At 37.9% G+C, this 16710-nt stretch overlaps 1 protein-coding gene across 1 annotated transcript; it reads left to right on the forward strand.

Annotated features, from left to right (window-relative positions):
• The first annotated feature begins 3602 nt into the window (after nucleotides 1-3602).
• On the forward strand, nucleotides 3603-16157 carry SAMD7 (sterile alpha motif domain containing 7). The gene is made up of 8 exons (XM_074301950.1): nucleotides 3603-3705; nucleotides 4768-4894; nucleotides 6024-6154; nucleotides 7711-7789; nucleotides 10802-11493; nucleotides 13931-14052; nucleotides 15563-15673; nucleotides 16098-16157. Exons 1-8 carry the CDS (start codon nucleotides 3603-3605, stop codon nucleotides 16155-16157), a joined length of 1425 nt encoding a protein of 474 aa, XP_074158051.1.
• The last annotated feature ends 553 nt before the right edge of the window (nucleotides 16158-16710 follow it).

Below are 16710 nucleotides of genomic sequence, written 5' to 3' on the forward strand. Positions count from 1 at the left end.
AAAGTGGATACCTGTCGGATGTAGGACAAAATAATTCCTCTGGCATCTGAAGCCATTCACAGTTCTGCCTCCAACTATCTTTCCAGATAGATATTAGTGTATTTTACACACCCCCTACCACATCCATGTGGCTCACTTCCTGTCCCACCATATACAACCTTTCACTAGGGGAATAAATCTTTGCCCACTCTGTAATACCTGAAATTTTTCAGGTACCTGAATCCTGAAAATCCGTGCCCCCTTGAAGCCTCTGCCTCTTAAAATCCTGAATTTTCTTTAAGGAGAAGCTTGAATGTCAACTTCTACGTGAAGCTTTTCTTGATCGCCTCAGTTGTAAGCAATTTCCACCACCCCAAATTACTTTTGTATTAATTTACCTGTGATAAATAGAGAATCTATAGAATGTAAACTTTTTGAGGGCAGGGATTATTTTTATTTCATGCTTGGATTGCCATTGCCTGGAATTTAGGAGGTGCTGAAGAAAATGTCTATTAAATTCATTTGATTTCTTTCACTTTGGGATTTGTGAGACAGCTTCTACAGAAGAGAGTAATAGAGCTGAAACAGTATTTCTGTCAAAGACATTTTTCTTCTACAGCTCTCAAAATGCTTTTGGTTGCACATTAATATTCTGAAAATCACTGATTGCCTGAAGCTGGCTCCAGTAGCTGTGGGGAAGAAACCTCTTCAATTCACAGTGCAGAAGAGCATGAACTCCAAGGAACAGTGGGTTTGTGCGAACCTTGATTTGGAGATTAATGAACAGGCAGGAGGGCTGATTTTTTTTTTAAAGCAGGATCTTTTAAGCAAGGGAATATTCCACAAAGAAGTCCAGTAAAAGAAACATGCATTTCCTCAAAAATCTGGGTGACTTGATTTTTTTTTAAGTTAACTCTCACATTTAAACTGTCTAGCCAACCGACCTTGTTGTTTTTCACACATGACACTCCATCTCCCATCTCTGCCTCTTTGCTCAAGCTGTTATTCATGCCCACAGCTCATTTCTTCCTTGAGTCAGCCTTCTGGAATCCCTAGGTTTTTCCAAGACTCAACTGAAATGATGTCTTCTACAAGAAGGCTTTCCTGATGCCCTTGGCCCCTTCTACTGCCTCTGCTCTCCCCATCATTTCAGATTTATTTTGTATATTCTTACATATGTACACAGTGTCTCCTCTGAGTAAATGTTAAATAAGTTGGGGGGAGGGTAGAAGAGGTTTCTCTTTTGCTTGACACATAGTAGGTGCTTTATAAATGCTTGCTGATTGATTTATTATTGACTTAATTCAATTCATCAAGCATTTGTGCAAAAACCCAGATTTACTTTGCAAAGTAAGGGACAGGCTTCTGTATTTAGAAAGACTAGGTATGAAATAATCTTTTGCTATTCCAAGCAAGCTAGACAGGAAGTATTTGGGAAGCTGTTGAATAGAGACAGTTTATGATGGATTCCCACCTGTCTCCCCCAATCCATTTACTCAGTAATGTCCCACTCAGTGGCTAGGGCCTGTTTCACCTAGCTAAATGTTTTTTTTTTTTGTTGTTGTTGTTTTCTTAATAGTACTTTATTTTTCCAAATCATGTAAAAATTGTTTTCAATATTCTCTTTTGGTTTTATTTATTTAATATTTTTTCTCAGTTACATTCAAACAAAAAATGTGTGCATTTGTTTTAAAATTTTTGAGTTCTAGGTTCTCTCTCTCTTTTCCCCACCCACAATTAAGAAACCTCATGTGATGTTATCAACATTCATTTTGTAAGATTTTTCCCCCCCCCCCCGCTTTCCCTTATCTCTCCCCTCCCCAAGACAGCAAGCAGTCTGATATTGGTTAAATATGTGCAATTCTTTTAAATGCATTTCCATATTTGTTATGTTGTGCAAGAAAAATCAAACCAAAAGGGGGAAAAAACACAAGAAAAAAAAAACAAGCAAAAAGGTGAAAATACTAGACTTGGATCCACATTCAGTCTCTCTAGTTCTCTCTTTAGACGAAGATGGCATTTTCCATCCTAAATCAATTGGAAATGCTTTGAATCACCTTGTTGTTGAGAAGCTGGTTTAATGTTTAGGGAACTTTTCCTACTATAGGATTTAGAACCATGCATTGGAATCTTAGGATGAGATTCGTAAGATTGGGAAGAACTTGGAGATTATCTAGTCCAATCCCTTCGCTCTATGGATGTGGCAACTAAAATCAAGGAGGGTTGAGTAGCACAAGGATTGAGCATGAGAGGCAGTTCTGAATCCAGCTCCTCCAACTCCAGAATCAAGCACAAGAGACATAGCTTCAGGTTTTGACTCTGATATTTATTGGCTGTAGGATGGCAGGAGTCATATCTCGGAGCCTCCGGTTTTTTTGTTTGTTTGTTTGTTTTGTTTTGTTTTGTTTTGGTTTGGTTTGGTTTGGTTTGGTTCTTGGTCATATTTCCAAGCCTCCATTTTTTTTAAATCTGTAAAATGGAGATAATAAAACTTGCATTGTTGCTGTGAAGAGATTGTTGTGAAGAAAGCCCAGTGTAAACATTAAAATGTAATTCAAATATGAATTGCTATTCAATTCATAATTATAATTATTTTACTTTTCCTTCTATCATAGGTTTTTGTGTATTCTTCCCTCATCTATTAATTTGTAAGATTCTTCAGAGATAGGACTGGATAGAGCACTGGATTAGTCCAATTGAAATCCACTCATTGCCCATGTGACCCTAGGCAAGTTACTAAAGTGCCCTGTGCCTCAGTTTCTTTATCTGTAAAAAGAGATTTGAAATAGATATTATTTGTAAGGTGTTTTCCAGCTCTAACTCTCATATTTTAAAAGTCATATCTCATTTCCCTCTGCGTGATTTTACATCTGACCTGTGAGAACCTTCCAAGCTCCTGTTGGTCTTATTAGCCATGGCCAGACACCTTGATTCTAACATACCAATGTTATTTTGGTCCTCTTGGACAACAAAGTACAACAACTAACCCATATAAATTGATTCCTGATTCTTCTCGCTTTTTTCTTCATCAGTACTCAAAAGTTAATTTTTAGAATATTGATGTGTTAGTATAAATCATTCTGCCTTCCAAAAAATTAGTCAATCTGATAAATAAATATTACATACCAAGGAAAGAAAATGAAAGAACATCCCTCTCCACTCCTGCCACTAAAGTAAAATTTGTGCTTATTATTCTGGAGATAAAGTTCATTTTAGAGGGATTTGTAGTGATAGCCGGGCAGTGCCAGGAGAGGTAGAAGATGAATAACGAGTGGATGGTGTCAAGGGAAATGCTGAAGTGTGTGTGTGTGTGTGTGTGTGTGTGTGTGTGTGTGTGTGTGTGTGTGGACTCTGCTGTTCTATGGTGTAAGATCTATTTATCTCACACCCTATGGCTGGCCACCCAATAGCATGTCCCTGGTGCTCAAGTAAGTTGTGCACAAGCCCTGGTTTCCATGTGGTTTTCGGAGAAAGAACGCATTGGAGATCTGCCACTGATGCAGCCGGATCCTGAAGGGACAAAATGCACTGAGTGATTTTCTTTCTTCTCTTGATTCCTTACTGACCTATTAGACTTATTGATAATCCCAGAAGAAAAAAGTCCAGATGTGGCACTGCCCAAAATGACTCCTGCAGAGCATCTCAGGAAGCTGTCTCTCCTTGGGGAAGCTGGGACATTAGAAGAAAAGAACTTGTATCGATTAGCAAATAGGATGACAACAGGAGGTAAGCCCAACGCCTTAGCAATCAGATTGGCTGGCCTGGACTTATTTTTATTGGTTTGCTTTCTTGTGTACCTAACAGCCCCCCCTCAGTGGCTTTTTCTTTCTCGATGGGCTATTTCTCTTCCTTTCTCAAACTCTTCTTCCTTTGCCTTTATTTTTAACACAACCCAGTGAATGGTCTAGGGAATAGAAAGCAAACCTGAGAATCAGGAAGACCCTTGGGTTCAAGTCTTCTTGACCCACAGTGGCTGTGTGACCCTGTACAAGTTACTGAACCTGTCAATGTCCCAGGTTACTCCAAGACTATGAAGTGCTAAAAAGCTGTACAAGTAAAGGAAACCTACTCAAGGGGGATTATCAACCCAGGTCTTATCAACCAATCAATAAATATATCTAGTGCAACATAGTTGTTTAAACCTTTAAGGGTCTTGCTGTGGCTCTAGAATGTGGACTGGATAAAATGCTGCATCTGGAGTTAGGAATACATGAATTGTGTGACTCTGGGCAAGTCATCCTATTCTCTAATTTAATTTCCTGACTATTGAAAGAAATACAATAATGCCTATAAATGAAGCCCCACCTCCTAAGATTATTATGGAACTCCAACGTGATAATATTTATGAAACCATTGCCAGCTGAGACTTTTATTGGGGATGGTAATGCCACTGGGAAACAGGGATGACCAAATGAAAAAGGTTGCAGGTGCCATCTTTAGCATGGCCGTCTTGTTTATTGCACAAAAGATCAGCAGTTTCTAAAATATAGCTTGCTCAGTTGCTTGCATTGTGTTCTTGCTGTGGGCAGTCCTAGTGTGTTTTTAATGGACTCTGCGATATGTCAAGGGTTGAATTAAAGCTTGGGATCCTCAGTATCCTTAAACTGATAGCTCCTAAAATATTTGCTATGTGGCTTGCTTGGAGCGGCAAAAAGCTATTTCATACCTAGTCTTTCTAAATCTAGATTCCCTATAATTGCAGGGGATTTAAATGGAAAACCAGATGGTAGTTATTGCTCCTGGGGAGGATTTTTTTCCTGAGTAACAAGTTGATCTGGTTTATATTAGAACTGCACCAGCAACAAGAGGTGTTGATGCGAAATCCTGTGATGACTATCAATCCACCGCTGATAGGGTCGGGACCACAGAGGATCCAATCTGTTCCCTCACAATTTGAAGCTCGATTTGTGGACAGGTATATTTTTCTCCACTATGATATTTCATCCAAATACAAGCTGGGATGGTTTTTAACTCTGTACAGAATCACAGAGTCTCAGATTTGGAAGCGACCTTAGAGGCTATCAGGTCCAGTTGGCGCCTGAACAACAACAACCAAAAAAACCCAAAACTCCCTAGATTTGTCCCTGAAAAGTGGGCATCCAGCTTTTGTTTGAAGTCTGGAGAGAGGGAATCTATTTACTCTACTTTGAAATAGCTCTGATTATTAGGATTTTTTCCCCTAATATTAAGCCAGAATTTCCCATACTCATTGTTCTTCTGACCTTAAGGGTCAAAAAGAAGCAACCAATAAAAAGCATTTATTAAGTTGCCCTTATGTGTCAGGTACTGAAGCCCTCAGTATCCCTTCCTTTAAGAACTTAATATTCTAACAGAATAAAGTTTAATTCTCTTCTTCCAGACCTTGATTGAGACCCTGCTAAGAGCTCCTATAAGCATATAAGCGTGGTTTGGAAATGTCCAGGGAGTGATGTGGACATCTGGTCCCTGGCAAGATTAAGCAAAAAGAAGCCTATTAGAGTCCAGAACCTAGGAGCAGAGTCCAGGTAGCTCCAGAGAGAAGGGCTTGAGGCAGATAACCAGATTGGAACTCACATGATCTTTGATAGCATTGAGCTTGAGCAATGGCTGTAATGGTCTGAAAAACAAAGATGTAGGAGCTGAGAGGAAACCTGGGAAAATAGATATAATCAGTCAAGCAAACATTAGACTCAGGGGGACTTATAGTACTGACCCCTATTTTTTTTTCTTTTAAATGGGAGGATGGGAAATTCTGTAGTTGGAATAATGGAAAACCTGAGAATAAATCTGATTAGATGCTCTTATCAATAGATTCCTAGATGTTGCCTTCCTGTCCCCCACCTGCACCCCTACCCTTGGCCATTTTTCATAACAAGTTAAGCTTTGGGCCAATCCTTTCTGACTCCAAAACTTCTTCTGGAAGAAATCACTAGTGTTCTTGTACTTCTAGGGAGACAGAAATACTCAACATCTACATATATCGACATCTACATATGGCCCAATGCCTCAGGAATAGCAGGAGAGGAATAATCTATGTCTTACCTTAATTTCCTCTCTTTACCTAGAGATTTGCTGTCTTCTGGGGACATGATGGCTCCACCTGATCCTAGGCAAATCCACATCACTTCCCGCTTGGGAGCATCAGTTCCACCTCATGTGAATGTGCCTCACGTTCTGTCTAATGCTGTTTACCCAGGTCTGAGCACTTAGAAATGACTCTGGGATTGTGCCTATTGCTTACCAGTTTCCCTATGTTTTTCAATGGTTCAATAGTTTTTTCCCAGTGATTTTAATGCTTTGTGTTTTTTTTGTTTTGTTTTGTTTTTCCCTCACAGTTCAATGGTTTCAATGGTTGTTTTTTCCCCAAAGGGCAGTTGGTAGGAGGAGGGCAGTAAAAAAAATAAATGTTTGTTAATTATAAAAAATAATAAATCACAAAACGTGGCTTCTCAGTAGAAGCTCCCTGAAGGTTGTTAATAACAGTAACTATAATAGCTAAAGGGAAGGGGAAGACTCCATTGTCCCTTTATATCAGGTGCCAAATGTCTAAATTTTCAGTCTCATCACTAGCTAAAGATTATCATGGAGACAAGGGTCAGAGACTTGTCTTGATTCCTGAATATGAGCCCCTGGGTAAGCCACTAACTTCTCTGCACCTGTTTCAGATGTTAAGTAGGAGGGAGGGAGGGAGGGATTCAGTAATTCTAAGGTCCCTTCTAGATTAAAATTTGTGATTTCTTGAATCTGTTAGTCACTATGGGTCCTATTCTGCCACTGAAGGATGGAGGTATACCTAGAGAAATCTTTTTACTATTTCCCATGTTCATCAATTATCAGGTGTGTCTGTAGAACAAGAGAAAGGCAATTGCTTTTTTTTTTTTTAATTTAGGGATCTTGGGTTACCCTCTCAGACTTCAAAGGCTCCTTTCACATTTTTTTGCCTCATGAAGGATGGAAGCAAAGCTATTTTTAAGGGGAAGAAAAAGAGAGAGAGAGAGAGAGAGAGAGAGAGAGAGAGAGAGAGAGAGAGAGAGAGAGAGAGAGAGAGAGAGAGAGAGAGAGAAGATTAAGAGAAGGAGGAAGAGAAGGGAAGGGAGGAAGGAAGGAAGGAAGGAAGGAAGGAAGGAAGGAAGGAAGGAAGGAAGGAAGGAAGGAAGGAAGGAAGGAAGGAAGGAAGGAAGGAAAGAAGGAAGGAAGGAAGGAAGGAAGGAAGAAAGGAAGGAAGGAAGGAAGGAAGGAAGGAAGAAAGGAAGGAAGGAAGGAAGGAAGGAAGGAAGGAAGGAAGGAAGGAAGGAAGGAAGGAAGGAAGGAAGGAAGGAAGGAAGGAAGGAAGGAAGGAAGGAAGGAAGGAAGGAAGAAAGGAAGGGAAGGAAGGAAGGAAAAAAGGAAGGAAGGGAAGGAAGGAAGGGAAAGAAGGAAGGAAGAGAGGAAAGGAGGAAGAGAGGAAAGGAGGAAGGGAGGGAAGGAAGAAGGGAGGGAGGAAAGGAGAAAGGGAGGAACAAAAGGAAAAAGGAAGAGAAAGGAGAAAGGGGGAAGGGAAGGGAAGAAAGCCAGAAGATTTTATCCTTCCATTGCCTATCCCATAGCCAATAAAACACTAAGGGCATTACACTGATGGCCCACCGAATCGTTAGGCACACTTTGTCTTCATTCCTGTTCATACATCACAAGTTGTTTCTGCAACCATATTTTCTTTTTACATGTTCCATTGTGTATCACTCCGTTTGGACTTGGTCTGGTTCTGCTTTTCAGGATATACCTTTCTCCAGCCTGAATCCATGGAAGCAGTGGCCAGAAGGCAAGAGTTGGTGCAGAAGCAGAATCTGGCCAGGTGGGTGATTGAATGGTGGTATGGCGAATCTATAGATTGTAAGGAATACATTTTTCCAACACTGTGGTTACCCTCATGAATGTAGACTTAGCAGCCCCAGCTGACCTGGATAACTTTCCAATTCATTTTAATATCTCAGTTTCAAATGACTTTTCTGTCTCTCAGATTGTGCCAAACTTGGCAGTACTTCTTCAAACTTGACATGCTTCAGGTAGATCTTATTTTGGACTAGAAGAAAATGTCCCTTGGTTCCTTCAGAGCCCTTCATGTATGGTGGCTGGAGAAAGTGATAACTGAATCTTAGGTTCTTAAGGTCCTGGCTAGCCACAGATGAGAGGAGGTCATGTAGTACATCTTCACTTGACCCTCAGAAATCCAAATAAATGACTCTTGTGAAAATAGAGTAAACAAAAAACACCATGTAGCTCTTTTCCCCACCCTGCTCACAAATAGTTCCATTCTTTTGAATTTTAATTAGTATTATTTTATTGATCAATTAAGATCCTCACATTTTCTTTACGGAATTTTAAAATTTCCTTTATTTTAAAAGTTTTATTGACAACAAGTGCTCTGGTGATTTTACAACTCATCTCTTGTTCTAGGATTTAATCCTTCCCTTTATGTACAGAAGAATCAACTAGAAAAAAACACAAAACCAACCAATACAAAGAGACTGTGTCTGACAACACATATCATTCTATACCCATAGAAGCCCATTCTCTACTAAGAAGGAAATGTGCTTCATCATCAATTCTCAAGGACTTCGCTTATTATTAGCATTATCAGAGTTATTATCACTATTATTTTTATTATTCTTAACATTAATCAGAGTTTACTGGTCAGCATAATGACCCACAATAATTTCAGAGCACTCAGGATGAAGCATCCAGCCACCTCCTGATAGAGATGTGATGAAGTCAGAGAACAGACTGACATATTTTGGGGGCTGTGGGGAGAAATGCATGGCCAACATGGGAATCGGTTTTGCTTGACTATACATGTTTGCAACAGAGATTTGCTTTTTCTTGTCTCCTCATTGTGAAGAAGAAGGGAGGAGGGAAAGTGGGAGGAGAGAACATGAATCTGAAAATGAAAAAATTTAATTAAAAAATTAATCAGTGTTCAGCTGACATTTAGTGCTGTTTTAATTTATATTCTATAACTGTAATACTCTCTCCAGGCTACTTTCCCAGAGTGTGTCTGCTCCCCTTGGGTTCTTGGGACCCCACAGAGTCTGGATTTCCCAGCATTCTATCTCACAAACCCTTGCTGGCAGGCTTCCCTTTAGCACTCAGCCAGTAGATACAATTATCTCTTGGCAAAGGCATTTCCTAAAATGGCAGAGAAACATCAACACCAGGAGCTATAAAATATTCCTACCTGGGGTTTAGTCCCAGAAAAAAAGTTGAGTCATTGAATCTCTCTTGTTTTTTTTCTTCACAAAAGGGAGAAGGCCTAGAGGTGTAGAATATTGTGTATACTGTCAATTGTAATATATGCATTTGTTGGTTTTGCTGAGCTGGTTATTTGTTTTGTTTTGTTTTGTTAACTTTCTTACAAGGCACAACTGATTGGGTAGAGAAAGAAGAGTGATATTTCAAAATTTAAATGCAATAAACCTATACCTGTACCTGGAGTCAGAAGACCCCTTTCTTTTTTCTCCTCCCCTCCCTCCCTTACTCCCTTTTCTTTCTTTCTTTCTTTCTTTCTTCTTTCTTTCTTTCTTTCTTTCTTTCTTTCTTTCTTTCTTTCTTTCTTTCTTTCTTTCTTTCTTTCTTTCTTTCTTTCTTTCTTTCTTTCTTTCTTTCTTTCTTTCTTTCTTTCTTCCTTTCTTCCTTCCTTCCTTCCTTCCTTCCTTCCTTCCTTCCTTCCTTCCTTCCTTCCTTCCTTCCTTCCTTCCTTCCTTCCTTCCTTCCTTCCTTTCTTTCTTCTTTCTTTCTTTCTTTCTTTCTTTCTTTCTTTCTTTCTTTCTTTCTTTCTTTCTTTCTTTCTTTCTTTCTTTCTTTCTTTCTTTCTTTCTTTCTTCCTTCCTTCCTTCCTTCCTTTCTTTCTTTCTTCCTTTCTCTTTCTTCTTCTTTCTTTCTTTCTTTCTTTCTTTCTTTCTTTCTTTCTTTCTTTCTTTCTTTCTTTCTTTCTTTCTTTCTTTCTTCTTTCTTTCTTTCTTTCTTTCTTCCTTTCTCTTTCTTTCTTTCTTCCTTTCTCTTTCTTTCTTTCTTCCTTTCTCTTCCTTTCTTTCTTCTTTCTCTTTCTTTCTTTCTTTCTTTCTTTCTTCTTTCTTTCTTTCTTTCTTTCTTTCTTTCTTTCTTTCTTTCTTTCTTTCTTTCTTTCTTTCTTTCTTTCTTTCTTTCTTTCTTCCTTTCTTCCTTTCTTCCTTTCTCTTCCTTTTTTCTTTTTTTCTTCCTTTCTTTCTCTCTTTCCTCTTTCTTTCTTTCACTCTTTCTAATTTTCTCATATGGAAAATGAAGCTAAAAATAACACCTGCCTAATAGAGATGCTTTGATGATCAAATGAGATAACATTAGCAAAGTACCTTGAAAACTTTAAAGTACTATATAAATGCTACCTGTTATTACTATTATTATTTAAATAAAAGATCAATAAAAATAAGTTTTTCCCCTAAAAATACAAAACAATGCTCACTTCCAGTAGTTATAAAACTTTTAAATATTACCCTATAGCAATGGTCAGTCCTTAAACCCTATCCTTATGATGCCTACTTCTTAAACAGGGCTCTTCTATACCAACAGCATAGTTCCCATAGTCCAAGAGAATGTCTTTGTGAAGTGAACTCCCCCAGTAAAGCCCATTGGAAGGATTCCTCCTCTGTGACTCTGTAGAGTTTCAGCTATTATAGACCTAACACAGTTTAAGTACCAAGTGAAAGGCAGCCAGATAGGACCTTATCTTGGGGGAGTAGATAGATATTCATACTTTGGATGAGCAGTTAGCTATTCAAATTCTGTGTTCCATTGGGTTATAATGAGTTTGTGGATTTTTTTTTAACATTTTTAGGATGGAGATGGAAATGGGCACCATTTTTCAACAAAGGGAGATAGGAAAAGCTCAGCATAAAGGACTGATGGGTTTGGGTTTGGAGACATCGTTCTTGTACCAACACAGTATCCCTACAAGCCCAGTTGCCTTCCGAGGAAGGAGCAGGCTTCCTGAAGTGCATCTTTCCAATGACTTCTATGTGCACAGAAGCTCTCTGGATGACCTGCACGCTAACAGCAGGCTAATGACCACTGGTCCATACCCATCAGTCAGCAGCTGGCACAAAGAGAAGGGTCGCCGTCTAGGGAGAAGAATGGGAAATCATAAAGCTTCCAGTTGTAATGCTAGGAGTTCCAAAAGCCAAGAGGAAGACAAAAATCCGGATCAGACTCTCCCAGTTTCAGCTGCAGAAAAAGAGACTAAGAAAGACCTTGACATTGAGCCACACCCCAAGTATGAGCCAAGTCAAAGTGATGGGGAGTCAGCCATTATACCCACCAAGAGCTTCAAAGAACATGAGCACAGCCCCCAAAAACCCTGTGAGGAACATGGTTGGGCCATTGAAACAAATGACAGTGGTGGGAATGTGAAGGATTCGTGTCATTCTTCAACAACCTCTGATGAAAAATACCTTTTTCACTCGCCGCTCTCCCTTCCTCCCCTGCCCTATGGATTTCCAATCCTCAACAACAGCTCCTTGCTCCCTCCAGGTTTGTAAGTCTCCTCAGTAACACTGTTACTCTGCTTTCCTACTTCCTTTTCTTAATCCTATTGTTTGATTTTCCAAATAGTTTTATAGCAACTAGGTATCATGTAGGGCAGTCCAGTATAGTAGTAGAGAGTATATTAGATTCAGAGCAGGGTTTCTTAATCTAGAATTAATTAACCCCTTAGGGTCTGTGGATAGATGTCAAGGGGTCTGTGAATCACACTGGATTGGTTTAAATTGGATGATTAAAAATAGATATACTTTGTTTTTCACTAATTTTGGTTTTCTTTGTAATCCTGTGAATTTTATTTATTTAAAGATAGTGCAGAATACCAGATCTAGAGTAAGAAGACTCATCTTCATAAATTCAAATCTGGTGTTAGACACTTTGTAGTTATGATCTTGTTTGCATAGTAAAATGAGCTGAAGAAGGAAATGTCAAATCACTTCAGTATCTTTGCGGGAACAACCCCAAATGGATCATGGAGAGGAGGACAGGACCAAACAACCATAACGATAAAAGAAAAGAGCCAGGTTGTAAAGAGATTTAAATACCAAACAGAGGAATTCACAATTGATCTTAGAGGTAATAATGGTAGTTTATTGAGTAGAGGATTGTAATTGCAATATTATAGGTCAGAGTCAATGAAGGCCTGACTAGAGTGGTGAAATGGCAGTGGTGAGGAGATAGCCTCCAAGAAAAGTTATAGAGATGGAATTGATAAAAACAAACACAAATAAACCTTCAATAATGCAGTACTTGTATGGAACTTAATGTAGAGTTCTTTGGAGACCCATCATTTAAAGAACCACAGAATAAAGAAATTTTTAGCCATGGGAATTCTTTTTTTTTAAATTTTATTTAGAATTTTTTCCACAGTATATATGCATGAGTAATTTTTAAATATATAATATTATCCCTTGTATTCATTTTTCCAAATTATCCCCCCCTCTCTTCACTCCCTCCCCCCAATGACAGGCAATCCCATACATTTTACATGTGTTACAATATAACCCAGATACAATATATGTGTGTAAATACCATTTTCTTGTTGCACATTAAGTATTAGATTCCGAAGCTATAAGTAACCTGGGTAGATAGACAGCAGTGCTAACAATTTACATTCACTTCCCAGTGTTCCTTCTCTGGGTGTAGTTATTTCTGTCCATCATTGATCAACTGGAAGTGAGTTGGATCTTCTGTATGTTGAAGATATCCACTTGCCATGGGAATTCTTTAAACCATTAACTAAGTCAGAGAAGTGTTGAAATCTGTAGTAGTGGAAAGAATAACTACACCATCAACAGCACAGTTCCTTGATGGTTTAAAGTAGGAATTCGTAAACTTAACTCAATGAATTTAGTTTTTCAGTATTTCAATTATATTTTAACATAATAGGTTTCTTTTGTAATCATATTTAGTTTAATTCATAGATCTAGAAATATTATTCTGACATGACATCTACAGCCTTTACTGGGTGGCCAAAGTGGCCCATGACACATAAAATGGTATATGATGTTTAAAAAGTTCAAGAGACATGGTTTTAGGTAATTAGTCATTTTATTAATACTGCTAGTATTTTATTAATAAAAGGGCCAGTGACACTTTAAAATGCCAAAGATGGTGGTGGGTTTACAGTTTATATGCCCTTGGAAGAATAAGTATTCCCAAGGATGGCAATCAATTCTGATTGGTTAAAAATTAATGAGAATGAGTATTACAATGAGATGTAGGCTCATTCTAATGAGGATTTCAGAGCTATTGATTTGGCCTACTAAGTCTTACTCAAAGAGATTTATCAATGTACAAATCAAAGAGGAAATCCATTTTTACCCCAGACCTGTTTGACCAAATACAGTGAACAGAATCCATTTGCCTAAACTTAGAATTTCTTTACTGTCTTTGATTAGATCTTAGCCTAAGTCTTTGTCCAAGATTTCTCATACTGGTTGATTTCTGGATAAGAATTTCCTTTAATCCTAATTACAGAATTTGTCTTTAAATACAAGAGAGAAATAATCATTTCTTTCAAGTGAGAATTTCTATTTTGTGAGTATATGAGACTATGAAAATATCAAATGAAAAAGCATATACATACATTTTTTAAAAACACCATACTCCACTCACTATTTTCCTTATAAAAATATATCTTTCATTACAAAAGAATATCTTTTTTCACTTAAGTTTTTATCAATGGTTTTTGTTAACTCAACTGCAGTTATTTTTTCAAAATGTTCTCTTTTTTTATTCATCCCTTTCCAAGTAATGAAGAAAACTGGTTAATCATTACTAACAAAAAAATTTCACTTAACAGCATATGTACTTAGTCGATCCTGAAGCCCCCCACCTCTGTAGGAAAATGTATTCACCATCTGTTCCCTGGGACCAAAATGGGTCATGGTAATTAATTTCTGTTCATTTCCTGATTGCTTTAAAGGAACAGGGGACCTATTTTTAAATGGACAAGATCTTTCTTCTGTTGAAGATATTCGGAAATGGGCTGTGGACGATGTGTATGACTTCATTACTGGGCTCCCAGGTTGTTCAGACTATGCACAGGTGACTTATTTATTAAAAGTAAACTTAATCTGGTTATGGGGATGTATGTTTGTAGTCTTTGCTACCAGAGAGCCTGAGGCTAGTGGATTGCTTGAGCTCAGGAGTTCTGAGACACAATAAAGTTAAGTTGATCAGGTGTTTTTATGGTGTCAATATGGTGAGCTCCATTGGGCTGGCTAAGGGGAAGTCTCCAAGTTAATCAGTAGTGGAATCAGCCAATAAGTGGCCACTGACCCTCTAGACTAGGCAAGATAAGGAGGACCAATCTCCAACTAATTAATAATTCAATCCATAAATAGATAAAATAGACTTAAATACTATCTGATGATTAAGGAACTTTGAAATATATTTTCATGGCCTTTTGGCTAAGATCAAATGTAGTCATTCATTTTTCTAGAAATGAGTGAAATCTCTTTATTATAATAATAACAATTGATAGTCATAGAATTCTTTACAACTACTCTCTGAGGAAGCCAGAACTAATGGTACCTGGGTTTTATAGTCAGGAAAACTCTCTTTGGGTTACATAATAGTAAATGGTGAAACTGAGTCTTTTGACAGCATGGTGAAGTGGAATGGATGCTGCATTTGGAACCAGAGCTCCTAAATTGGAATGTTGACAAGTCATTTCATTTCTCTGCCTTAGTTTCCTCAGTTGTAAAAATCAAGGAGATTGAATATGAGGGTCTCTTTTAGATCTAGATCCAATAATCTCTAAAGTGAAAAAGGATGGCCAAATCACCTCTAAAGCCCCTCCCAACTCTAATTCTAGGATCTGATTTAGCCAAGTCCAGTGCTTTTAGAGAGACTTACTGTTCCCAAAAGTCCTTTCTCCACGCTTTGATCACAGGGCAATCTAGCAGTGTATCTTCTCCCCCAGCATAGCGGGGAAGGAACATCTCCTTTGAAGTCTCTGGAGCGTTCAGCCCCCCAGCTGTCCAAAGTGTTTGGAGGAAAGTAGGAGTGGCTGTGTCCACTTCAAAGAGAATAACTGGGCTAGACAGCCCAGTGATTTCTGGAAAATCACCAGAAAGAAGTCAAGTCAAGTCAACAAGCTTTTATTGAGCACTTACCATGTACCAGGCACTGTGCTAAACACGGGGAAACAAAGAAAGGTAAAAGACAATCTCTTCCCACAGGTTCACAGTATCATAGGACAGACAATAGGTGAACTACTAGTTAATGGAAGATAAAGGTAGATAGATTGATTGATAGAGTGAAAGTACTCTGAAAGAGAAAGGCATTAGCAGATAAGTATAGGAGGGACAAAAGGATGAGTAGCTTCTTCCTGTTCCACCTGCCCCAGAAATGCCCATGTACTCAATATGATGAGCAAAAGATACTGAACAGCAGGAAGTAAACCAGAAATCATTCTTCCTTCTGTTTGTTTGGAGAAAATATTGTTCTTGTGGTTCCCAAAAATGGAAATTACCATGAACAAAACAAAATTATGTTAAATAACACAAAAGATTACTGAACAGAGTAACACGTGTTTCTTTTTACTTCTAAGATATTTAGAGACCATGCAATTGATGGTGAAACCTTGCCCCTGCTCACAGAGGAGCATCTTTTGGACACTATGGGCTTAAAACTTGGACCAGCCCTAAAAATCCGTTCTCAGGTATGGCCATTTAATGACATGAAATATCAAATAATGAAGCCTGGATAGCAATGTCCTTAAGATAAATGAGACCTTTTTATCCTTAATGTTTTATGAACTGCATCTTCTTATCAAAAGTTTTAGCAATTCCTTGTTCAAGGAATATAATCTGAATTTCCTCTAAAGATGTACTTGGGAATTCTGGTTTGTTTTTTTAAGCTATTTGAAAATGTAGCATTTCATATTTTTCATGTTATCCTATACAAGCTGTCTAGTATGTTTCTAATTTCCTTAGAGATCTGATAAAATTTCTAATTTGTTATTGAGTAAATTGTGGTGGGATGTATAGAAAGGTGATGTCAAAGCCAAGAGGACTTAGATTCAAGTCTCATCTATAAGATATATTAATACTAGGATGCTGGGCAATATTTCCTTGTTTTTTCAGATAACTGGTTACTATAAAAAGGGCATGACTGGCATTGGTGGAGAGAGTTTCCATTCTTGAGAGTTCACTATGCTAAGAAACTAAAGATTCAGTTCCTCATCCTTATTCTACCAGGACTTTACCACAGAACAACTTTTATATACAGAACATGATGTTATATGTAATTTATGAAGAAATATGTCAATTACATTATAAAAAGCCATTCTATAATGATGAACATAAGGTATCTAGGCTGCATAGTGGATAGGATGATGGACCTGATAGTCAGAAAAAACTCAAGTTCAAATATAGCCTCAGATCCTTATCATCTTTGAGACATTAAACAAGTCACTTAACATCTGTATGTCTCCATTTCCTCATATGTAAAATGAGTATAATGATAGCATTTCAGAGTATTTGTGAACTCCAAATGAGATAATATTTGTAAAATATTTGAAAATTTTAAAGAGCTATATCAAACTTCATTAAGAAAGTTATCATTTCCAGGAATAATGGAGAGCAGTAATGCTGCTCTCCCCTGACAAATCAGAACACATCTGGAATATGATGTTCAGGTCTTGGTATCAATTTTAAAAATGGGATTGATAAGTTTCAAAGTGTCCAGTAGAAAACA

The sequence above is a fragment of the Sminthopsis crassicaudata genome, chromosome 3 (genome assembly GCF_048593235.1).
Source record: "Sminthopsis crassicaudata isolate SCR6 chromosome 3, ASM4859323v1, whole genome shotgun sequence".
NCBI classification, from domain to species: Eukaryota; Metazoa; Chordata; class Mammalia; order Dasyuromorphia; family Dasyuridae; genus Sminthopsis; species Sminthopsis crassicaudata.